The sequence below is a fragment of the Diorhabda sublineata genome, chromosome 8 (genome assembly GCF_026230105.1).
Source record: "Diorhabda sublineata isolate icDioSubl1.1 chromosome 8, icDioSubl1.1, whole genome shotgun sequence".
Taxonomy (NCBI): Eukaryota; Metazoa; Arthropoda; class Insecta; order Coleoptera; family Chrysomelidae; genus Diorhabda; species Diorhabda sublineata.
Genome location: NC_079481.1, coordinates 4,712,637 through 4,739,211, shown reverse-complemented (window position 1 = coordinate 4,739,211; position 26,575 = coordinate 4,712,637). Strand labels below are relative to the sequence as shown.

The window sequence follows — 26,575 nt, the reverse complement described above, 5'->3', positions numbered from 1 at the left end:
TGAAACGGCGAATGTATTTCACATACCTTATATCATCCAATCAAACGTGAAAAATTCATGAATCGTAGCTTATTCTATCAAATTTTCTAGGCTCATACTTTTTCTAATCCCAAATACCTCTCCAATATTTCGAAAAACTTGTGCTTGAAGCTCTATTATCGTGACAGTTATATAATTTATTCATTGTCTAACTCAATAAAAGTATAGTGAAGCTTCATCTTCCTGCAGAATCAAGTTACTAATCAGAGTATTATGATTTTCCAAACTTGTTATTAAACGCTCCATTAAGTTGTGAAACAAATCTAATTAGATCTCAACAGAATTTTCTCAACGAATAGAACTCTTTGGTTATAGTTTCCCAAAAGTATCTTTTGTTTCTGTAGATTGTTCCAGCTCCTGTTTTTTACTATCTACTCTCTTTTTTGTATTTTCTTCATAGTGCTGTAGCCGATTCTACAAAAAGTTTTAGGTCTTGTGAAGAATTTATCCACCTTTCATATCGCTCCTCTGTAATGTGTTCCGGAACCTTTCAAAGGGTAACCATTTTTATTTTCATCTAGCTTATTTAACTTGTCAAACCATAATGGATCTGTTGACATTGGAGCTTAAAGCAGTAATGGCTGCTTGGGTATGTGTCAAAATGATAATTTCTTTCTAAGATGGTACACTCTGCAACTCCATATATTGCTGCTCTGGTATATTCTCCAAGTTTCCAGAGTGTTTATCAGTGAGCAAACACGACACCCATCATGCGCAAAGCTTTCTCATGTTCAAATTTGCAGTGAATATGAAATGTACCGTACTTTTCAAATGTCGACTATCATCCAGTACCGCTTTTTTAGACGTTTCTGGACTCGTCACCTCAATTGGTCGACCACTGCGATGCTGGTCTTCGCAAGTCGTATGGCCTCGTTTCATGCGATGCTGGTCTTCGCAAGTCGTATGGCCTCGTTTCAACTTTGCTACTCAATATTTTACTGTTGATAACGAAGGATTAGTCTCACCCGGAGTGGAATCTAGTTCAGCTTTTATATTGGTTGGACTAATTCCTTTTACGTAAAAGTATTATATCACATAACGATATCATTATTGACGTGGTGTCTAAAAATTTGAAAGTTATGATGTATAGATTGTGTATTTTCTAATACAGTGGAATTTTTCAAGCAACTACCGCCTACTCTTGGTCTGGCCAGATATTTCTAGGACGATTGTCTGTTTCTCTAAGAGACGACTTTTAATATCGACATCATGAGCAAAAATCTCTGGATTGTTGGAGCCAGTGCCCAAATCCACACTTCTCGATTTTCTCGATACTGAAAGAAAGAAATTACCAAATGTTGTAATTAATAATATAAAAAATCATCCTGATTTCACTATAAATATTAATTTGAGTAATTAAAATCAGTTTTCGTGTTAGATTGTCAGATTATGTAACTTAAGTTATTAAATTTTGTCATAAATATATGTTTATAATTTTGTTTTCAATAAATTACTTCCTACTTTTACCGTTCAACTGTTGAATTAACATATATCCTTTTCAGAATCATTTTTTAGATCTTCTGTAAAATTTTGTGGGTTGCGAAATGCTAGAATTAAGCCTACGAAATGTAATATGTGAGTGAAGAAAAGTATTTTTTTCACTTGATCGTAGAAAAAATATTGTATGACACTCGTCGCGAAAAAATATCACTTCACGCTATTGTTTCATAAATAACTATTATCGCAGTGAATTATCCCTTATTCATACAAATCTAGACGACGCCTGTGGCATATTCTCCTCTCAACCCATTTTATTTACTGCTACTTTCGTTCTTGCGACCTTAAAACACGTTAAAAATATTCTAAGCATGCTTTTGAATTATTAAAGAACACATCAGTCACAAGCAGAGACATCGTATAAAATTGGGATAGGCAGAAAATGGCTAATATGTCAGGTAAATTTCGCTTCAACGTTTTTCTTTTGCGGAAAAATTGGTATAGACAGTTGAGGTCGACCACTGTTAGTTGATTAGCCTTATATACTTTGAAACGTTTGGTGAAGCAGAAGGAATTATTAATCTATTTATACCATCCCGCATCCCAAGAACCTATTAATAGACAGGAATAACATTAATAAAAGTTAACAATTGAACGAAATTGGTTAAAACAAATACAGTCAGATGATGTATTATTAATGATGTAATGTATAAAAAAATGGGGTCTTTATGAAAATAATTGATGAGTTTGTGTAGCTCTTTCGCAACAATACATCCTCTGTAGTCAGCTCGATGATTTTTTCATAGTTAACAAATTCTGACGTCTCATCTTTGGCCTTCCTATCTGCCTGTTTTTTCTTAAGGTAGAAATGGAAATATGTACTTTATTATTCATCTTTTATTAATCAACTTTGGTTTTACAGACTTTGATGATGATTTATCAATTGACAGTTTATTAATTAACTTTTTTCTACTAATTAAGTGGCCATCTTATCCGACCTATCCGTGTCTGATGGCCATATTATTTCTTGGACCGTTTCTCTTTTATTCTCCACTTGCTTTGATTTTCTTTGTCTTCAGTCTTTTCTTTAACACAAGCATTTGTCGTCTTAATCTTTTTCTTTGAAAATCTTCAATAATATCATCTTTCTCACACGTATGATGGAGTTTGTCAACAACAGCTACTGCTGGATCATTTTCAAATGAATCATCCTAATGCAGACCACTGCCCGTTCACATACTGCAGCTTCCGTACGGGAATATTTACAGAATATCTAAATCGTTGGTATGGATTTGCTGATGGATTTAAATTCTATCGAGGATTCATGAGATACACTTAAGAGAACAGTTCGGGATAAAAATCCTGCGCCATTCTCGAATTCTGACATCACAACGGCGCTGACTGAAGAATGGGATAGCATCGAATAAGATAAAGTAAAACAACTCATTCGATCCATGAAAAAGCGATCAGGAACTGTTATTGGGATTAGTGAAGGAGATACTGAATATTGATAGGCTAGTTTCGAATAAACTATCTCGCTTCACTGTTAATTATAACCCTTTTTCATTGTTTAAGATTTAAGATTAATTTTATATGAGCCACTGCATTTTTTAGTTGACTGTAAATAAAACTGAAATGACAAAATGTTTGACATGTTCAATAATCCAAAGCTCACGCCAGATATGTCAGTATAACTAAGTCCAAAAGTAAATAATAGCAACCCTCGTATTATTTACCTATTTCACCGTAAAGTTGCTAGTATCTTGCGTTAGTCATTTACTTTATCTAGTTGCCCTTCTGCAAAGTTTTCCAATGTCTGGTGTTTTCGCGAATGAAATTCGAGACCCCACGTTTTAGAATATTCAGGAAGTAACTTGATTTATGGATTTCAGAATATCTCCTCGACTTAAAGGGGGATGAAATGTTTTGGTTGGTAAGTTTACTGCAGTGGTGTTCAGAAACAAAGGAAATTGGTTTGGGAAAAGTTTACAGGTGAATGAATATTTAATCAGTACTGAATAATCAGTGATAGTTGTGAGAATTAGAAGATTTATGGATATCATACCTGGCGATACATCAATTCATTTGAAGATTTATAATAAAAGTTTCGTTTTTTATTATATTTTGTCATATATCTTGCAAGCCGTTGTGTATACTAAACAATTTGGTTCCGAAAATAATGATTCTAAATAACGGTATGACGGTTTGTCCTTTGGAGAAGAAAACAAATAATTTCCTGGCTATATCCGGCGACGAATATTAAATTAAATCTCATACGAAAACTGTAACGCTCATAAACTCTTTTGTATCTATCGACTTTCCTGATGGCTCGTAATTACAATGAGAAAAGTATAATTCTTGACCGGTTTCGATTTATTTATATCTCATCAGGATAATGTAATGCTTTTATTTTGGAATTAAAAGAACCACGGTGCTAGAGTGAATATTAAATGATGACTATTGAATATGAAGCGTTGGTACAATTAAACTTAAATTTCGCAGATCCCACTCACTTCTAGTGTATGAAAAGATACTCATATACTCAGAATCCGCAATAAAAAAAAACGTTTTAAATTAGAAGAGGTATCAAATAACTTTATTAGCAATAATAAACTCATAAAAAGACTTGAAGAAAAGTCGAAACGTCAAAATATATCTTAGACTAAGAACTCATGTATGAATATAAAAAAGGTCTATAGCATACGAGTCTGAAGTATTGTATAATGAAGTAGGCAAATCAACAGTAGAAATATACCCCACGATACTTTTAAATTGTCTTTATACGAATATATAGTAAATCTTTAACAAGAAAATTTTTTTTGCAATACTTAGTATAAAATATTTATTCTGATACTTAGATCGACGCATGAGTAAACCTGAACTGCACTCCAAAAATGTTGGTAATTATTTACTAATGACTTGGATCCATGAAAGTAAGGCTTTAGAATAGTGAAGATACATCCAAAAGATGCTGGACTATATGTGATCAAAGTGATAGTTTAAGTTACAATAGAAACATGCATAGAAGAAAACCCAAGAATAATAGAGAGATTTTAGTTAATACCATAATCAAGTTTCTAGCTCATACATAACGACTAAAACTGTGTGCTCCAGGATTTTGCTTGAGTTCAAGAAAGTCCTACAAGAACTGACGAGTAATGACTGCAAGGTTGAGCTTGATTGGGTACCCGGTCGCTCGAGAAATAAGGGTTGATTTGCTCCATAGACTCTGATCAGCAGAACCACCTGTAGTTAAAATAGTAGCTACCACATCTTTAAGTATTCCGCTCTTAAGTTGCAATCTACGGGATAGATAGAAACTCGCGAAAATTCGACCGGCTACTGGCTTTCTAACCAGGTTATATTAGACGCCATCTCCATGCTATAGGAATCCCGGACGATTAGAAATGCCAACGGTACCTGGAGGAGTATCTAATACCTAGTACTCACAACGAATAATTCCAAGCATTTTCTATTTCTACTACGAGTCTCGTATTTTTCGAAACTGGCATTTCAAAGCACAATTTAATATTTTTTCGTTTACACCAAATGGAAAAAGTAGAAGCGATTATTCAAATACGTCAAGGGTATGTAGGGAAAATAGTGTTATAGCTTCTGGCACTTTATAATGTGAGATGTTATTCGAGCTCACAAATAATACAACTAAATTTTCAGGGGTAACTTGAACATTTTCAGTAATCTGGGAACAATCAGTAAAGTACAAAAACAAAAAAAAAACAGAGAGAAAAAGAAAAAACTCAAGTAACCAACCCACTTTCCCGCAGCAAAGTCTTTTAAAGTCGAATCGTAATGTTCCCCTGAAAAGTATCAGTTAGAAAAGTTTTGGAAGAAGAACTCAAATACGTTGAACAATTGTTCTGGCAGTAGATAAAGTACGTGAACTGAATGAATAAAATCGAAACTTATACCGGGAAGATACGTTCAAATTCTTTGTGAAATAATACTTCCGTTGATGCCTGGAATGTTTTTTGAGTAACGCATTTGAAAACATTAAATATTTGTTTATTTACAATACAAGAGCAATTTGAGGTATAAGTAACTCTGCAAAAGTTGACAGATAGATTGCTTTTTGAGCCACTAAGGTTATTTCGAAAACAGAGAAATAATGGCTAACCAATATTATGCCATTTGCTAACAAAATTGGATGCTTAACTTAAATAACAACAATTGCATTATCACCAAGATCAAATGATCCATAGAAGTCATTGTCGACTAAGGTGTGAAGTTCAAGAAACACGTCGACTATCTAGTGGACAAGACGAGAAAGGCGAAATTACGACTAGTAGGATTCATCGTAAGGAAATCCATGCTAGAAAAAAAGACAAAAATCCATTTCTAAGGTCATCATACACTACTAGGAATCATCACAAGAAACTCCAAGGCCCGCAGACAATCAGCACGAGGCAAGTAGTGAACGGTGTAAATCTCTAGAGCTAAGTCAGTAACGGCATCCAAGGCATCCAAAGTCGAAGAGGAAATAACTGAACTACGATTAGCAGTGAAGACTCTAGAAGACACACATAATGTAATAATTATTTTCATAATAATATATGAAGGAAACTGTTGATTAATTTGGAATAACAAGAATGGAAATATCAAGATAAAACTACAAACGACATGAAAGACAATTAGAAAAAATCCATTATGAAACTGACGAGAAAAACTTCAATAATATAAAAAAGAAAAAGTGAAATTGATAGGTGTAATGAGACAAAACTAACAAATAATGCACATAAGGAAAAATTCTTGCTAAGAAAAAAAAATAGAACAAAAAGGGCTCGAGAAAAATCAGATGCTATTCTGAAACATAAGAACACGTCAAGGCTAAGAACATGAAGCATATTCATTCGATTTACCAATAACTACTTCATCTTCTGCTTCATTTATTCATATTCATTGATATTGAATAGTGTTCTTTCCAATACGTTCATTTTGAGGTAAGCTTCTCCTCTCTCTTTTATCTATTTTCTAATTTTTATATAATAGGGAAAAAAACAAAATATAAGTAACATATACATATTGAGAAGCTCAATAGAAAAGAACATTGAACTGGGGAGAGAATTACATTTCATATTTGTCGGTTTAAAAGCGGCATTCAACTCAATAAATTGAAAAATTATTTGAGATAGTATGAGAGGAATAGGAATCCTCTGATTACAAGAGGAATATATAATAAAGGTAAGGTTCAGAGATACGCCAGAAGATCGGGAGAGTTCGAGTTCGAGAGTATAGAATATAATGAAGATATAGAAATATAAGTAGATACAGACAAAATTCAAAAGAGTGATAGTGAACCAAAAAAGGAAATATGAAAAACATCTGAATAAAAACAAAATTAATAAACCTGATAATAGAAGTGAAGAACACATAATGTGGTACAATAATAAATATAGTTTAAAAAAACTGAAAAAAACACGCGTTTAAAGTACATCAAACTTAGAAATTTAAATTTTTTCATACTATAATCACTTTTCAGTTTCTTAGTTGATACTACCTGAAACTTATATACCTACATCTCGTTGAAACTTGTATCGAGCCATAACGAAATTTTGCTCTTAGTCCAAATGAGAGTTACAAACAAACAAGCTCATTAACAAACCCACAGGTGAAGCTAATATAACCGTGTTATTAAAAAAGAAGCGACATTCACAGAGAAATGAAGAAGCAAAATTCAAAGTACAGAAATGACATTCATAAAAAAATTAGAAAATAAAATGAGATAGGACAAAATAAGGATTAACACTATAACGGAAATTTTGATTAAAGGCAATTCAAAACAAAATTGAATACGGACAATTGAGATGGTTTGGCCATATTATCAGAATCGATTATATGGAAGATATATAAAGCACGTAATCACAAAAGAAAGAAAGGAAGACCGATGAGGAGCTGGACAGAAGAAATCAAGATAGTAGGAGAAAACTGAGGAAGAAGATTGTAGGAAATTAAACAAAATACAGGATAGGAAAGAATAGTTCACAAACACACATACAAATGAAGCTATACGGGTGTTAAAAAAAAGAGATAAAGTGACCAGTTAGAAGAGTCAATCGAACATACTACGCTCTAAATAAGACAATATTCGAGAAACTACAAATACGCAAAGACCTAAAAAAGAAGGTATACAAAACTACATTAATATATGGAAGTGAAACCAAGGTGATGAACATGAAGACACTGAGTAGAATATCAGAAGTAGAGATGGAATAAATGAGAAGAATACCAGGAGTAACGAGAAAAGACAAGTTAAAAATTGAAAGAAACAAATAGAAGATAAAATAGTTGGAAGATTTTCGATCACAAGAGTATGGAGAGTTTTAGAAAAGGAGATGATATTGGTCAGATCATTATAAAATGGTTTTTTTGATCTATTTTAACTTTTTTCCTTTTCATTCGTTAAATTTCCTACTTATATACAAGAAATCCAAGTAACCACATTGAATCACCGTATAAATATTTGCTAACGTTATAAACTACAACGAATCGAGCGAAAGCAAAAAGAAAAAAAAACCAACCGTAGATTATACTAGTTCGAGTGTAATTTTGTAAAAACGTCTCACGACCGAACGTCGCCATAATTTCACATCGAGAAGCTTAGTGCCATTAGTTTTGTCATTTTAAAATCGAGTTTGACGTAGCAGATAATCTGTATCGTAAGAAAGAAACAGACGTGAAAGGACTCAACGATTTTAAAGTCGAACATTTCCAAAGATTGATGTATGTTGTTTTGTTCTACAACAATCCAACTTCAATAAAAGATTTCTTGATCAACTGAGCACTATTTCATTTTTAAAATTTGCTGGAATAAATTTACATACCAGCCATTGAAACAAAAAGATTATTTATGATATGAACTGAATTTGGTGTGATTGATTGCTATGTTACGAACTTATTGACATGGAACTGGTCTCTTACTAATACCTAAAACAAACCGATTAAGAGATGAGAAAACAAAACGAAGGATAGGGAAGCAAACACAAAAGATAACGTCAATAAAACAATCAAAATGTATAAATAACTTTTGGTGATGTAATATGTCGATTTGTAGCAAGTAATGTTAGTTTTTATTTTCGTTATTTCAGAGAATTGAGATTCAATTTTTGACATAGTGGTACAGGGTGATAAGTCTCATTTGTAAAAATAAAATGAGGAGTCGACACATAAGACAAAGTACAAAGTACATTTATTAGAAACTTTGGCTAAAAATATTATTGTAGGTATTCCTATATATCAATATTTGTAAAAAAAAACGGCGTTTTCTTTCTATTTTCTAGTGGAAAATTCTCAATTTCTTCATCTAATTCCACCAAACGAACTACAACCAAAATATATTGAAAATTTAAGAAAATTTCACTAAGATTGAAATTTTTGGAAAAATTCACATTTTAACAAGGAGCGAAACGCCAAAACGATGAAAGTCAATTTACAAATATTTACGCTAATGTGTCTTCGGGTTCAATATAAATTAAAACAGATTACGGAGTGTGATTTATGAATACGAAAAGCCCGCGCTCGCGTTAAAAACCGTTCGAAGCTTGCCTTCCAGCGTCTAGCCAATGAAAACAGATATCCAGGTCATATGGTCACGCTTGCGCAGCAACAATAACTGAATTTAACCATTTTCTTTTTATTTCCTGGTGTTATTTGCGTTATTTCGTAAATCAAAACCGAAAAGATATTTGTATGTAGGAACGGTCTGTGTTGGAAAGTATATGGTGTGAGAAGAGCCCGGAAGATTATGTCGGATTGCTCGTGGAAATCATCCAAAATTTGATATGATATTGGTCCAAATAGGGCCAAAAAAGTCAAAAATTTTATGATCTCCAACTCTAACAGAACGCGAGCGAGAGCGTCAGTGCGAGCGTATATAGTCTACCAAAATCGTCATCTGAAAACTCTTGAAGCAACGTTACTTTGTATGGATGGAATTTATTATCACGTAAAATTTTCATTACGGATGTTTGCGAAATATCAAGTTCCCTGGATATTTCTCTAGTACTCAAGTGTGGATCGTTCTCTAACAGGACAAAAACATTTAAAGATTTGTTTTCAGTTGATGCAGTTTTTCTGTGCCCTGATTTGGATAAAATTACTACTGAGCTAGTTTCGTTAAACTTTTTTACTAATTTACTGACTTGTTATGGGATTTCGGTTAGGATATAAATTATTAAAGATATTACACGTTTCTTGTTGACTTTTACGCCTATCACCATATCCTAATATCAATAAAATTTCACTTCGTTCTTTTTCAGATAACTCCGAAATAAAGGCATTTAGGCATAGGGAACATTAGATTTCCGAAAAGCGAAAAATATACAGTGTGTTTCCTTTGAAATAACGAAGTATAATTACCACCAAAATACCTGCCGTATCACAAGACCCTTGTACACAAATATTTATAAAAATCGTACTGTTCCTGAGAGGCGTTCCAAACATAAAACTCACTCTGTATAATCAAGAATAATATAAAAGCTTCGCAAATTGAGTCATTATAATCAATAATATTTGATCTTTAGAATCTAATTAATATGATGAATTTCTGCACTTAACAGAGAGCCGGAAACTTCCTCTAAACGCATTTCTGTGTATTTAGAGGCATTATATATCAAATTGCTTCGAATATTTGTAAACTTGAAGCTATTTTGAAGCAATTCATTGCGGCTGATAGGAAACTTGAGTGGTTACTATCGCAACGCACATTAGATCCACCGAAAAACCGAAGAGATCAAACCACCAAAGCGTTTGATTGCTTTTCTATATGCCGTAACTATGATCAACTCCTAATTTTTATTTACTCATTTTATCATTTATTAAATAAAAATTATCGATATTTGATGACCTAAGAGAGTTACTACTTGAAATAGGCAAATAAAAACAAATATTTCAAATTGGATATGGTTTCATTGTTTTTGAAAATAATCTCTATTAAGATCAATATTTTTTTGCATGCGTTTGTACCAATTGTCGGAGCATTTTTCCAAAACTTATGATTTGAACGCATCAACAGTTTTTTCAGATGTACGTACAGAGAAACGTTGATCTCTTAATTTATTTTCTATCTGCGGGATTAAGAGGTTTGTCTCTTAATGTTAATGTTAAACAATTACTTTACAACGGATGGATGGCTCATCAATTCGATGTTTTGACTGTTCAAAAACGTTTTTACCTCGCATTGTCGTTGTGGAGAATGATTCGTCTCTTGCGATTGGTTTCCTGGATTTTTTCAAACACGATTTACAGTTCTACGTTGCTCTAATGAAACGGTGGAGACATGTCCAGTTATTCCCAAAATTATGCGACCATTTGTTACGTGCGCGAACCACTGTTGTTGGATTTGGGATCTTGAAAGACCCAAAAAGTCAATTGGTGATGATTTTTTCTAGCTTTTTTCGCACACGAGCTTTTTTCAAGCTATTATCAAATGATGCGGTATCCAACGCAAAGAAATATTCTTGACAGCCAAATGTTAATGCGATTTTGAATGAAACTAATGCCCAAGTATGTCTAAATCTCACAGTATATCACATGACGATCTTGCAATCCATCTTTTTTAGCACATCATCCGCCCAGCGAAACCGGTGGGACAAGATGGTGCTTCATCACCAAAAGTCGAAGCGACTTGATCGATACACTTCTGTTGATTCAATCCATGTCGAGAGTCATGAAAAATCACCGTAGGAAAATGTTCTTCTTCTTTCATGAATATTTCAAGTATGACAACACGTCCACCATTAAAAATGTCAAACACATCAGTGTTGCCATATCTCAAAATCAATTCAATTACTAATCGAAATTTTGCAGTCTTGAAATTTGAATTTCATTTTAGTCATTTTCATAACGTTTTTATTGAAATAAATTACGCATCTCATCACAAACACCTATTGGAATTTGATCCAAATATATCACAAAACAATTTTTTTCCGTACCCATTGAAATTTATAAAAGAAAAATATAAATGTGGCTCCATTTACTTATGTCTTTGGATTGACATATTTCTCATTTTTATATGTATAAATGATTTGCAAAAATTCCCTTTTTTATATTTCTTTCCGTAATCATTCCTCAAAATGAGGGTTGACAACAAATCAATATTATAACTTTAGAAATTTAAATTATTTACCATCCCCATTTATTTTGCTATTCCGACAAAATACTACGAAGTTTCACATCAATGAATGCTTTTTGTCGATTTCCCCAAGCGTCGACGCTACCCTACAACTAATTAGTTCTTGAGCAAAACGTGTTGTTGACACTTTTAGGAGGGTAACCGAAAAGAATTTCGACATTGCATCGCTTTAGTCCAGGAGCCAAGCAATTCCATTCATGTATCCAATCAAATTTGTAATTAAAATTATTAATTCACCGCTGTATCAGTAACCGTTACAGATCAGAAGCTATCCTGTGTTTGCTTAAATCAATATTCTGTGAAGCATGTAGTAAAAGAAAAAAAAAACAATGACTTGTGACGGTTGTTAAACCAGAAGGTTATTAAAAAATAATAAAGTTAATTGTGGGCCACGATAAATCAATAAACCTGTATTTCTTAAGGGAAGGCCCTACTCGTATGATTTTTTTATACAGCGTCACTTTGATGAGGATGTACATTATTCAAAATAAAGGCATAGAATTATTAAAATATTTATCGCTAGATGGAGTTGTTGAACCTCTCAAAAAATAACGCTGGAGCTAGATACAAATAAATACATCGGATCCTATAAAATCTCTTCTCTCTTTAATGTGTATTGTGGTGTATGATTACGTTGAGGGATAAAGCTTACGTCTTATGTCCATTCCGATGATTGATATAAATGAAGACTTACCCCAATCGGGAGTACAGGGTACAAAATGAACGGCATTTTCTAGATCACATAATCACACACTACATAATAATTTACCATCAAGTTCAATACTTGTAATACAATTATTCTACATGCAATGATATACCTTACCTTTATTTTTGATTATCTATAACTAGTAGAAAACAATTCACGGTTTGTTTAAATGTACAGATTGTTTGCTTACATAAATTCCTAGACGTGCAATAACTAACTTTTAAATGTTTGACAATATTAAGAACATCTTTTTGATTTCTATCAACCTTGTCCTTGCGTGGGTTCAACTTAGTTCATATTGGCTTTTTTTGACCTAACCTAACCACATACTGGTGAAGTATTTGCTATCTTGCAAGCTTTCAAATATGTGCAACAGCAAACAAATACATGCATACCAATCCGCATTAATAAATTGCGTCAACTATGCATTTATTGGATATTCGAGATATACACACCACAAGTATAAACTTCCGAGAAATCAAAATACTCCGGTCTCCATTGTATGGGTTCCTTCTCACGTCGAAATTGATGAAGTAAAAGTCATTGGAATCACGTTACTTCGGGTCTACGTGACATTCAACAAATTACATTGACCAGGTTTGGTATATCCAGGTGGAGTATAAATGGTTTATCTATGGTCAGCTCTACGACATAAAACGTATAAAACCAGATATTTTAAATTTTGTACGTCAAGTAAATATAATGAGCCAAAAGCACGTTAACTATAATATAAAAAAGTAATTGGAGAAACCTTAAAATAATCACTGTTTTTTTTTCAGTTTCAGATTTCAACTTGAACTCTTGGATTCGATACTATGAACCTGCGCATTACGATCCAAGTTCATTAGTGTCGCAACATAAACGCGTTCGGAGAAGTTCGGGTAGTGATTCTCGTTATTTTTTACGTTTTGACGTAAGAGGACACCACAGGTAAGATTTCAAAATTTGTTTCAATTATCCGATGATTTGATAGAATGCAGGAAATATGGATAAACAAACCAGTCCTGTTCATTGTTTTATTAAGAAGTTTTTTCCTTTTATTATACATATTACTTGAAACAAGTGCAGTTACAACTATGGTTCAATTGAAAAATGTTGATGGGTACTTTCAATGTCTTGAGCGTTACTCAATTTTTGAAGGCATGGAATTCAGAAACCTCTGGAGAAGTTCGTTAAGTGTATTTTTTGATTATACCTCGTAATTTGAATGAAACTGGAAGATCTTAATGTGTCAGAATCATTGTGACAAGTATTTAATATTGTGTCAAACACCGAACGGCACCTCTTCATTTGGCAGGATTGGGTCGTGGTTCAATTGAAAAATTTTGATAGCTACATTCAATGCCTTGAGCGCCACTCAATTTTTGTTCATAAGGGATTATGTACAATTATATACAGTGTTGATTGGATCACAAAAAATATTATTTTCTGGAATGGTATCCAGCATGATTAACAAAAAAGTAAATAAAATCAGTTTAGAAAAAAAATTGCTAGTTAAAATGTCACTTATAGGTACTGAGACTTATTGTTGGATGAATATTGTATCGAATAAATCATCATACTGATCACCATGCGAATCAAAAAAATATTGTGCCCTCGTGAGTTCTATTCGCCCTAGCAACGCCTATGGCGAGTATCCTTTTTTTCACAGTATATTTTCCTTGTCTTTGTCATAACTTTTCATGTCTGCATTTTCTTTATAATGAAGTTTTAACCAAACATTTTTTCAACCAGAATTCAAAAAGTCCATTTTGTAAACTCATATTTTCTAATATGCACCACAGGACTATTATTCATTATTTAAGCTGTAATGGAATAGAGAACTTTCTTGAAAACTGACTTTCTAAAGCTTATTTCGGAAAGGAAAAAGGCTTGTGTTTGTTTAGAACAGCTGAAATTATATCTGCCTTAAAATTATATGCCTTTTCTTCGGAAAGATCCAGAGTAGGATGATTGTTTTTTGTATTCAACAAATTTCTGATATTTAACCAACAACATACATTGCTATGTCGTTTTGGTGCTTCAATTTCAAAACGAACGCTCACATACTTAAATTTCATGAATTTTTTCTTTTTTTTTTGAGTCTTCGTTTCAGAATTGTGATGAATATGCACGCGCGTATCGATAACCAATTTACCGTCTTCAGAGACTAAATGTGTGAGTGTTGGTGAAGTGGTAGTGTTAATAGTTTGTTGGCAATGTTTTTCTCAACTATTCTTACATCTTAACAAGATATACTACGTCAACTGTTTAAGGTATATGTTACTTTCTTTGTATAAAAATGTGACTCTTGCTAATAACCACGTCCAATGAAGTATGTAGAGAGTTTATTCTTATTTTTCTTCTCCGCAATATTTTTCTATGAATTCGCCGTTCTTCTGTTCTCAACAGTTCCCTTTCATTCTAGTCCCCTATTCTCAGGTATCTATTTATAATCTTAAATGTAAATTTCTTATTTTGGAATTAATCTTTTTTTACGTGTTCTTCCTGGATGCTTCCATTTCAGAATGGATTACTTTGAACTGAAATTGTGATTTTCCTAGCGAATTACATGGAAGGACTTTGCATTCACCTGAAGTCAAAGTCGGCTGGGCAATTTTCTCGGCTGTAATTATTAGTCGGAGTCTCAGTGGATTCCAGCCGGTACATGAACATGAATTTTTAACGGTTATATTATTTGTATATTTGCTTCCCGATTGAGTTGAGACAGCAATTCTCAGAACGCTTCATCTCAATCGGAAGCAATTTGTTGTGGGCGTGCCAATCTCCCGATTTGTGCTGTTTCAATTTTTATATATGATTTTTTTAAAGACCCTTCAAAATTTGAGGAAATTGCCGATATAACGTCCGGAAACCCGTATACTCAATGTCACCTACATCATTTGGTTTTTAGAACTATGTGAAACATAACTTTACGTAGATGTTAACAAACTAGTTTGATTTAATATGGACTGGCTCGCTTTTCTTTGACCTGCAGAATTTCTCCACTAATTTATGTAAAATGAAAGTGATACATAGCATGGCATGGACGCAGCTTGTTTCGCCATTAAGTACGAATGTTACTTTTGAGTTTTTATATATGGCAACACTGATGTGAATTTGTCAAATCTGACATTGTCATCATTTTCAATGGTGAAATTACTCAAAACGTGTTGTGCTATTAGAGTTGTTAATAGATACTTTAAACATTCATCTTGGTCAAAAAATGGAATCAAATCGCGGACATGTTCGTACGATGATTTTCCATGACTTTCGACGTGGATTCAACCAACAGCAGTGTCGATCAAATCGCTTCGACTTTTGGTGATCTATATCCACCGTGTTTCGCTAGTTTTCCATATTCAATCGTGATCGCACTTCGAGAAGGTCGTCCAAAATCAGGAAAACCAATCGCATAAGTAGACTGATTCTTTATTTCAACAATGCGAGCTTTCACACATCAATTCGAACAAAAACGTTTTTTCTTAATCACCAAGATGGAAAATAATTGCGAGGTCAACGTTTTTCCACACGGGACGAAGCGTTTAATGCGTTCAAATCACATGTTTTGAAATGGAGAATTGGCTTCAAGCCATATTAAGCTATAAATATTTGTTTTTATTTAACCAACTTAAGTAGCAACCCTCTTATAAATTTTCATTACCATCATGACCCAGATGACTTGAGTACGGTCACTCAACGTGGAAACTTGAATCAAAACCTTCTGATTCATACAATGCGTTTTAGAAAAATAAAGTGATGCTACCGCAGTCTTATCAAACAAAAAATAAAATATTACAATCAATAAATGCAAATATATTTTGATGATAAATAAATACGTTATGGATAACCTGCGTGTATCAAAAACGTTTAGTCTTTATAAACTAGATACAACATCGTTTATTTTTATAGCAAATTCAGCAAAATATTTCAACTTTACGGTTTTATCTCACAAAACAAGACAGTAATAATCTCACTTCCTTCATCTGGAAATTGAGCTTATCAAAAATAGACCAGGAATTTCACTTATACAATTCTCTCTTTCTCTCATTCAATTTTACTCTAATAATTTTAAGATATGAAGCTTGATCACAAACAATAAATGATTTAAAAATGAAACACTTGAACGAGTGGAAAATCATGTTTCCAATTGCAGAAAATGGAAGATCGTATTATTACAGATCCTGATTTCATTGTGAGATAACTCTGAGAGAAAAAATGAGAAATATAAAAAGACGCATCAAGGTCATGGTTAGGGTTTTCTTCAATTGCGAATTAACTCCGAATACTGAAAATTCGTAGAAAGATATCGAAAAGGTAGGATCTAGAAACTTTTTGATAACATTTCTGTAAGAAATCTTACAGAAATGCTTCTAGAACGGACATCAATGTTAGCATAAGTACATTGCTAGTAAATGTTGATAGTATGAATAGCATTGACCCAAATGTTACCGTTGTTTAACAAATGATTCAACGTATTTTCAAAAAAGATAAGGTAATTGTTTTAGGAAAGCTCTGTTTCACAAAGTGACAAAATTGAACAGACAGAAAAACCATAAGATAAAATGTCGTAAAAAAGTCCATTACTTACTAGAAATAGCCGGAGAAGATTTGGGTGAAAGTTAGAATTTAGAAAAACAAAATAGACAGTCACTAGTCAGGATTACACGAGGAGTCGAATGGTGAGATAATGATGTCAGCGAACATTGGAAAAAAAGGTATCTAATGACTAGAAAAGACAGCTTGTTAGTATTATTCGAGTAGTGTAATTTTTTTTCGGTTCATTGTTGTCAACCATAGACTTTGGCTAGCTTACAATGAAGATGGGTGTGGTTCACACAATATTATATATTATTTAAGGGCGCCATTTGATTTTTGTCCCAAACCTTAATGTTAAATCAAGAAAATAAGTGAAAAAGATAGATCTACTGTAAAGAAACGATACTGTGAATGTAAAAACTCTAGGAGAAATATAATGAAGACTAAAATATAGTATAAAAACCATATACACTGTGTCTTAGGGAATATTGAGATATCTGATTAAACAAATAACAAAAATAGTACGAGTGTAGTCAATTATCATTTACGGGAATACACTTCATAAAAAAAAATGGAAAAACTTGGTTCAGACGGTTGTCCAAAAATATTTGCCTAGTACCGTTACGTTATATGGTTACAAAAACAACGTAGAAAAGCAAAAAATTTTAAGTATGGGGATGATACCAGAATTAACAATAAAGAAAACACAAAAAAAGTTCCCATAATACTCGCCGTTGACAGATTTTCCTTTTTCAGGATTATCTATGAAAATTATCCCACGTGTATCCCAAAACACCGACGCCATAACCTTGCCTGCAGAAGGAACGTTTTTGTCTTATTTGGAGACGGTTTTCCCTTGTCAGTCCATTCTTTTACCTATTCTTTTGTTTCGAACGTGAAATGATAGACCTACGTTTTGGTTATGAAACAGCGCAAAAATTCTACTTTATATCTGACAAACATTGCCAAACACTTGTTTGATTGATTTCATTGTGCGCAAACGTGGCATCCATCTTGCGCACAGCTTTCTCATGTTCATGTTTTCAGTTAATATGCGATGTAACGCACTTTTTGAAATGCCTAGTATGTCTGCTAGCTCGCACACTTTCAATCGTCGATCATCTAGCACCGCTTTGTGGATTTTTCTCAACATTTCTCGTCACCTCATTTGATCGACCACTGCGGCCTCGTTTTAACTCTGATTCACTGAAAACGTTCACTATCGATGGCTACTAAACAACGCGGCGTCTTCAAACTTGAAACCAGGTCAGGCCTGGTACTTCTGGGGCCATCCTTGTATTCTAATTCAATTTTAATTCAATCAAGTTAGTCCAGTATTGTTTTAAATAATATATGAAATCAACTTGTCAACGTCTATGGCATCAGCGGTCACCAGTGAGGAAAAAAAGGGAAAAGCACTCAGCTACTCAAATCTTTTTGGGGATCACTTGATCTCTCCTTGATGGAAAGTTTTCGAATCAAATTTTTTCTCTGCATTTGGCACCTGTATAACCAAAGGAAAGTTTTTTCCCCAATTCTTTAAATTTTCCTTTGAGTAATGATAGATTTCACAATTAGAACTGTTTCTACAAAGTGAGTTTCTTCTTTCACGACTAAGAGGAAAAAGAGAACGTTTTACTATTCCATGCAACATTTAGATGAATAACTATCACTTCAGTCCTACCACAAACAACAATTATTTCTCTCGACCCACGTCCTGATTCGTATACAGGGTTGTCTATAATGAGGAAGGACCAAAAATGTGCATTTATCTGATGGATTATATTTACTCTACTTCTACATATTTGAGTAACTCAGAATTATTTCTCCTCCGCTACTTTCGCGTTTTTGTTCAGAATGAGTCCTTAATTTATATTTCATTAGTCGATGCCGCTAGTTCTTGTTATGTACCGTTCTCACGTTTTATTCAAGATTGAAAATTTTGTTTCTCAACTGGTCTAACATATCCGTTATCCTATACGGATATACTATGGATTCGGCTTCAAATCCTTTTCGGAAAATGTGCTTACTCGCCTCAAATTTTGATCCACAAAATAAAATCAAATAAATTGACCGATCCCAAATAGGTTTTCTTTAGATAACTCTAGATCGATAGTTTATATAAAGAACACTGCTACGAAATTTTAGGTCGTGACCGAAATAAACTTCTCTGTTTATTAGCGGCACACGCTGGAATAAAGATCATATACAATAACTTTTCGTGAAAAGAAAATAAAAGTATGCAGACCTTCTGGAAAGTTCAGGATATGAGTAATAAACTTAATTATATTGTAAAATTATCGCTTGTTGAGTTCGGAATTGAGCAGAAAAAAACCATAAATTATATATAATTTATTATACAAACGAAGCATTCGAAAATTGTAGTGGAGACGATAAAAAATATGTTGTATCTTTATAAAAACCCTTTGTTTAAATGACTTATGCGACTTTTTGAGTACACATGTAAAACTAGATTGCTAAGGAGTGTCATACAATATCCAAATTATTTATTTTTACGTTATACTATACAGTGGGTACTTGGAACAAATTCACATCATATCTTCTTACTAAATTTCTTTAATTCCTTATTTCTTAGACCTTAGATTAATCTTAGATTAATATCAATAATAACAAAATGTACCATGTACAAGTAAACTTTGTATTTGGAATCAAGGATCCAAGAAAAGAAGGCCCATCAATATAATCAAGCCAACGATGATAATAATATCGATATAAATAACACGAAGAAAAATAATATTGATGACACAACAAATTTAAAACAGAAAAACAAAAAACATTATAGTTTGAACGCTTAACACACAAATCACATTTACTACACTTGGAACAAGTGTTTAAATGATTTTACACTGTTGTTTAATACATTTTTGACGGTATTCCAAACAAGGTTAACCTAACCTAACCAGAGAAAGATTAGCAAAGATCGCACGAGACGGTAAACCAGGGACACGACAACCTTTAGAAAAACCTCCAAAAAGATGGATGGATTCATGGGCATCAACATCTCAAGGATGACAAGTTGTAAACTACAAGCCTAACGTCTACAATACGTTGAAGAAGAAGAAGAAGAAGAACGGGATTGGAATCAAGATATCTCGAAGGTCGGGAATAGGACGTGCAATTCCTTCTCGAGCTGCTGCCATGATCATCAATCAATATTGAATCACTGCCAAAAAAAAATGAATAGAAGTAGAACTATCCTTTTTAAGAACTATCAAAAAATTGAGTAATTAGTCATTTGTAATACTAATCCACACGTGGTTTACCTTTCCATTCTATGAAAATATGCAATTTCTCATTTAGACTGCAAACTATGCACTGACTATCAACGTTTTTGTGACATTATTTATCAAAATCGTAATAATGTGTCGAGTTCCAGACACAACAATTATAGATATCGTAGGGCCCGATACATAAAAATAGCTTCAAAATCAGTGGACTTCTCGAATATTACTTCGCAGTACAACTTTCCGATCGTATCGCTTCGACTACTCGACTCAACTGATTCACGTCGTGTAGACGATAATCTGCTTGTTGCTAAGAAATATCTTTCTCGTTTGTCTAGGCATGCACTGCACTTAAAATTACTCATAAATGTAATGTGCGGATTTCAAAATATTGCTCTGAAAAATGTGAGTATTTTTTCTTTGACACAGTGCGATCACGGGCCGTATCTTTGACATAACTATTTTACTTACATTTTTTTTCTATTAATGCAATTATGTGGAAGTTGAAATAGACTGTGAGACATTGTAACCTATTTCGTTTTGCAGCAAAATCATGATGATCGCATACTTTCCAGGCATGTATAGAAAAACTAATCGTATCTTTCCATTTTTCATTGTCGAATTTGAACAATTAATTATTGTTTTCTATCTAACAAGCGTCCCATTCAAAATTAATCCTTTTCACTTTTATCACCATTATTCAAAAAGAATATCATTTTGAAATAGTATTTTACTGATGTCATGAAAAACTGGACTAAAGCGCAACTAGTAACAATGGAAATATAATGAAATACGAAGATAATAAAAAAGTTGAAACTCTTTTAGATGCACCAAAAAACAAAGCGTGGAAATATTATATCCGATTGTATTCATTATGGCGCCTCCACTTGTAGCCTGTTGAAATTTATCAGCACATTTTATGAGTTATAAACAGAAAAATTTACAAGGTATTTTCAATATTCATTTTCTCAAACCCAAATAAATTATTCAACAAACGGATAAAAACATATCATTAGAAAGAAAAGTATATTTAACTTCTATATTGAAACTTTCAATTTCTAAATGTGAAAGCTTACTACCTAAATTTAACTCTGGCAGAGAAAAAATCTAATTGGCAATGAAAAGGTGTTGAATGGACACCAATGCAAACGATCAAGAATACAAATAAAACTTAACATCCAGTCAAAGCAAAAATATTAAGATGTTGGAAATTCAAAGCTTGATGAACTAAGAGTAAACTTAACTAACTAAACTTATTAACTGGTTTTAGAGATATCAAGTCATGGACCTGCTGGGTTTATAGTACTAGACTATGCATAGTGTCAATAAACGTCTCACCCTCTATTTTCAGCTCTTCAAGGAATTTTACTGTGTCGGTGATACGCAAGGCTCTTCCACTAGTTATATCCTAACATTTTCCTTCGTATGCAAACCAGAACTAACTAGTCTGCAGGGAATGTTCTACCTATGAAGACTTTGGCTTGTCTGCAGACTCTAAGGGTTCTCCTGAATCTGCGAATAGCCACTGTAGATTCGGATCCTGTCAGTGGTTGAATGGCTCCAAGTTTGGCAAGGTTGTAGACTTTCAAATGTCCAGGGGGCAGCTCAAGTCTTGTCCACAAGTCAATTTATTAAGTATCTTGTATCACACGAATGTGGCTCAAAAATACTATATCTGTGGTCCTTTTTTCTCGTCTTTTCAATTTATTGTGATTTTATATCGCAATAATTCCCTAGGTCATTTAGATTTTGATTTTAGAGATGAACTTTTCAACACACAAATCTTTAATTCAGTTCAACACGTTGCATCGTTTTTTGGGATAGGTAACAATATAATAATTTCACAAATTAGTACCAACATTCTTGCTAGGTTCACCAGTCACCCCATGCTGTGACCAATCCCCAGATAAAACTACTCATTTTGGATAATCCCACACAGTTATCTGTGGTGAAATCACAAAATATTGGAAGCCATTCTACTGGCCTTTTTTATTTGTTACTGCAAGTAGTAAGTTGAGTTATCATTGTTATGAAAAATTTATTCAAAAATGATCGAGCTATTGCGGAAAATTTGCCTCATTCCATCCAGCGTCTTCAATATCAATTTTTAGTAAATAATCAGTAATTTTTTAAGAGGTATAGGATTTGATTTTGAGAAAAAAAAAACACAAAAAATCTGAAAAAAATTGATGAAATCTTTATTGGAATCGATAGAACAATCAGTATAATTTAATTTTTGAAGATGACTCCATGCAAATGCTGGCCGCAGCTCCGCTTTAGATAAACCATGCGCAAAGTCCAATTTTGGCACACTCTCCAACATTTAGGTCAGTATTTCACGAATAAATGCTTCAATATTGGCTTCCAGTGTGTCAAACATTGCTGGTTTATCCCTGTAGATATTAGTATTACATGGCCCCAAATCCAAAGGCGTTAAATCACACGATCTAGCCGGTCAATTGACGAGCTCCAAACGTAAGAGATCACCGAAGGCGGCTTTCAATTTGGCCATTGTTTCGCATGCCGTGTGGCATGTGGCACCGTCTTGTTGACACCATGATACAGCCGCAATATTTTCTTCGGTCCTCGCTGTACGTTTACGTGTTACTGGTTTAATGTCCAATAGTGTAAACTGAGTTGGAAAGTTATTCACAAGAACGAATAGTTTCCTCAGTAGGCCGACCAAACTGTCCATATATTGGAGCGATGCACTCTCTTAACCTAGCATACATTTTGAAAGTGAAATTCAATAATTTGCAAACGTTGTTCGTTCGTAAGTCGATTCATGATTAAATTATAAACCAAACTAAAAAAGTTTGACAATGACACAAGACACTATTCACGCGTTATCTGTCAAAAATAGTGTTGCCAAAAGATACCAGCAAAAAATCACTCGTTAGAAGATAAAAGAAGCGATTACTGCACATTATTTCTTAAAATGTGTTTGAAAAAACATATGATTTGTATATATCTGAATTTCTACCAACACGTAACAGAATATTTTGGTTTTTGTGTATGTAATCCACATTAAGAATGAAGAAGATATATAACACACAATATTCTTGGGTATATTGCAAGCAATGAAACGGATTTCTATCGTAATAATAGCCAATAAATTTTGAAATGGGGCAATTTACGAAATATCTCTTGAAATAAAACATTTGTGCCATACGGGTCTATGATACCTTTATATTCCGAAACCAAACGATTCACAGAGAACGTTTGATATAGTCAAAGCATTATTTTTCTTTGAACAACTCTTATCTACCTGCATTTTGAGTATGAATTTAATACTAAATACAATCCGTATGCTGGCTAATCGTTAGAATACAGAATAAAGCCTCTATGTTTAAAAATGTTAAAGTTCATTATAACAGTTATCAGAACATACATAATTATCATTTTATTTTTGAAAAATTTAATTCTTTCTTCGTTCTGAATACCACATTTTAACTCTATTCACCACCTTCTTAATATGTAATGTGTATTTCCGTTGGGGCACAATGTTATTAAATGTATTTAATCACCACGCGTTACTCGATTTGAACAAATTTGATATCGAGACTCTTGAGTTTCCAACGGAATCTGTACAAAATGTTACAATTTGACTTGATAAGTATTTTGATTTAAGAATGGGTTAGAGGCGAAATTTATTTTCAAATATTACAATTGCTAAATTGTTTTCTTCTATCTCTCTTCAGCTTTGTCCATGAGCAATTACTTCTTCGCGAACGTCTGTTTAAAATGATCTCTCAGTCTACATAGGTTTTTGTATGTTTTCCACATTTCTACAAAAAAATATTCCGTAATACAAATTTTTTTATTTGTTTTTTATCTCTTGATAACTTTTTCATCGTTGTTTCGACATCAGTTAAACTGAGATATTGGGATGATGTGAACTTATTCATCAGCCGTTATGCATCCCCTTTGGGACATTGGGTTTCATAATATTTTCCAAATTATTCCATCAAGCCAGCGTTTCTAGGGGTTTCCTGCTTTTCTTCTAGTTTTCCTTGGTTGCCCTGCTGTGATCTTTGATGAGGGGAAAATTATAATTATATTGGCTGCTTGTTAACAAAACAAATTCCTATACTAAAAGAAATTGACCTAGACCTACAAGATGTTACAAAATATTGTTTTTCTTGATTTAGGTTTTATCTTAGGTAACGCAAATGGTCTCATATGGTGAACTGGCTGGAAATCGCTTCATAGTCAATAGACTGAGCCAAAGCATTGCTCTAGTGAAGAACCGATGAATTGTATATTCACAGTTCGTATGCTTTCTTTCACATAGTTTCGGAAGAACGTAGGTAATAATAAATATTTTGACCCTCCGAACCCCAGAGATTTCTTGACTCTCGATGAAGACTGGATTTTTGAAGATATATATGACAAGTTACAGATAAACACACAATTCATGGAAGCATGGAAGCAAAAATAAACTTGATCATATGTAGTAGAGTTCACAAAACAATCTTGCTCTCACTTTTTCAAAAAAATACTATTCTAATACTGATAAACCAGCGAAAACAATCACTGATAAGAGAAGTACGAATATTACGAATAGTCAAAGCTGATTCCGATCACTGTATGATAATAGCAACGATTAAACAAAAAATATTGTATCCGAATACAAAATGGAACACGGAAAAATGATTGAATAGAAAAAAGAGATAAGAATACATGGAGAAAATAGAGAATTTTTCAACTCAAAACGAAAGAGATGATAACGTGGATAAAGGATGTAAAAATATTTGAAAATATCTACTGAAATCAGTGAAAAAATAAGGAAAAGAAGAGAGAGGACCAAAAAAAGGGTAATATAATGAGGAAGGCCAATAAAATGTGAAAATAAAGGATGTAGGATGTAGCGGCGGCGACAGGACAGCTGGAAACACCTTATGAATTAAATTAAAATAAAAATTAAACAATCTAAAACTATTCCTGGACACGATTATCCAAATTAATATTTATTGCTAAGAACAATAAAAAAAGTTTCACCAACAAATAAATTTATTGATAAAATAATAAATTCACGTAAACTGCTTATCCAAAAGAGTAAAACGAACAAAAGTATAAATTAAAAACCACTCAGATTTGTCTACATATTAAAGATAAGGCTGGGACTTATCTATGGAAATCCGGGATGGCTGCAGCTCTCAACTGGATTCCCAGATGTTGTTGAGGTTGGGTTTGCAGTCTGGTGGTTCTTATGGAAACTCCCAAACCACAATAAATTTACTAATATTAATCGATTCAAAGTGTAGATAGGTAGAGGGAGAATTCGAATCAATTTCGAGACTTTATTGAATTCCTCGGATGGAATGGGAGGTCGATAATAAATTAATTTCTTCAAAAACTCAAAAAGTTGGAATAACTAAATCCGAAATGACTACTGTGCCACAATACGTGATCAAAGGAATATTCAAAATGTTTGAAGAAAAACGTAGTCGAATGCCATGTTTGTTTGGTTATCTGAAATATTAGAATTTTACGTTAATTTTATTAGATTATTCGAGACAAATCTAAGTAAAAAATTAAAACTGCTGTTGTCTCTCGATTATTTTTAAATACATGCATAAATGGAAAAAATGTGTCAAGTCACATCAGGAGGGAGGATTATAAAAATGTGACAATCTGGGACAAGGACGGTGGGAGCGATTCAAAAGTCCTAAAATTCTTGTGACGTAATTTACGGATGGCCCTAACAACCTAGGAACAAATATTGTTTTGTAAAATTGACCAATACATTTTTTTAAATTCGAAAATAACTATACGAGGAATTGATTATTGAACCACAATAATTGCACATACATTTGCATGTTTTTATTTATTATTTTCTTCATTTCAATCAGGTTCTTGGACTGTTTTATTTTGTTTGTTATTTTGATCTATTTCTATCCCTTCCTACTCCCATCTCAATTCTCATTTTCAATCATTGATAGCAACTGAAATATTAGTTTCAGAGGTTTCCTTATAATTACTTCAATTAATTCTAATTGAAGATAATCCCTTTGAATACAAAATAAAATAATTACAGTATATTTCGAGTTTCCTCCATGCATAGATCGAAACTAGAATATCTTTGGATATTTGAGTTCCCTATTTAATAGTAATTTGGATGATGGATGATGAAATTTACAAGTTTTATAGACGATTTATAGGATATTTAACACGCAATCGGTACTTAATTCAATTTAATACGATAGGCTAAAATCTTTTTGGAATTATAGTCGTAAACAAAAAATTTCTTATTAAAAATTGCTTTGAATCAAGACTTTTTTCTCATTAAAAATAATCACAATCTCTACTGACAAAGGCTTGAATTTGATTAGACTATTCAGGGAATTTAATATTTTTTAATTGGACTCGCCACTTCTTTTTCAATTACCATAATTTCGTTTTTACTCAAATTTGTAAGGGTCGAGTTACTTTTTAAATGACGATTTATTTTTTATCTTTCAAATTACGAGGAAAAAAAGA

At 32.9% G+C, this 26,575-nt stretch overlaps 1 protein-coding gene across 1 annotated transcript in view; it reads left to right on the top strand.

Moving 5' to 3' along the window:
* Positions 1 to 26,575, top strand: part of LOC130448365 (disintegrin and metalloproteinase domain-containing protein 10-like) — a 237,446-nt gene that overhangs the window by 52,137 nt on the left and 158,734 nt on the right. Inside the window, exon 2 of the mRNA XM_056785723.1 lies at positions 13,109 to 13,259. Coding sequence (XP_056641701.1) covers positions 13,109 to 13,259 — 151 coding nt within the window. The remainder of the gene's footprint in view (positions 1 to 13,108; positions 13,260 to 26,575) is intronic.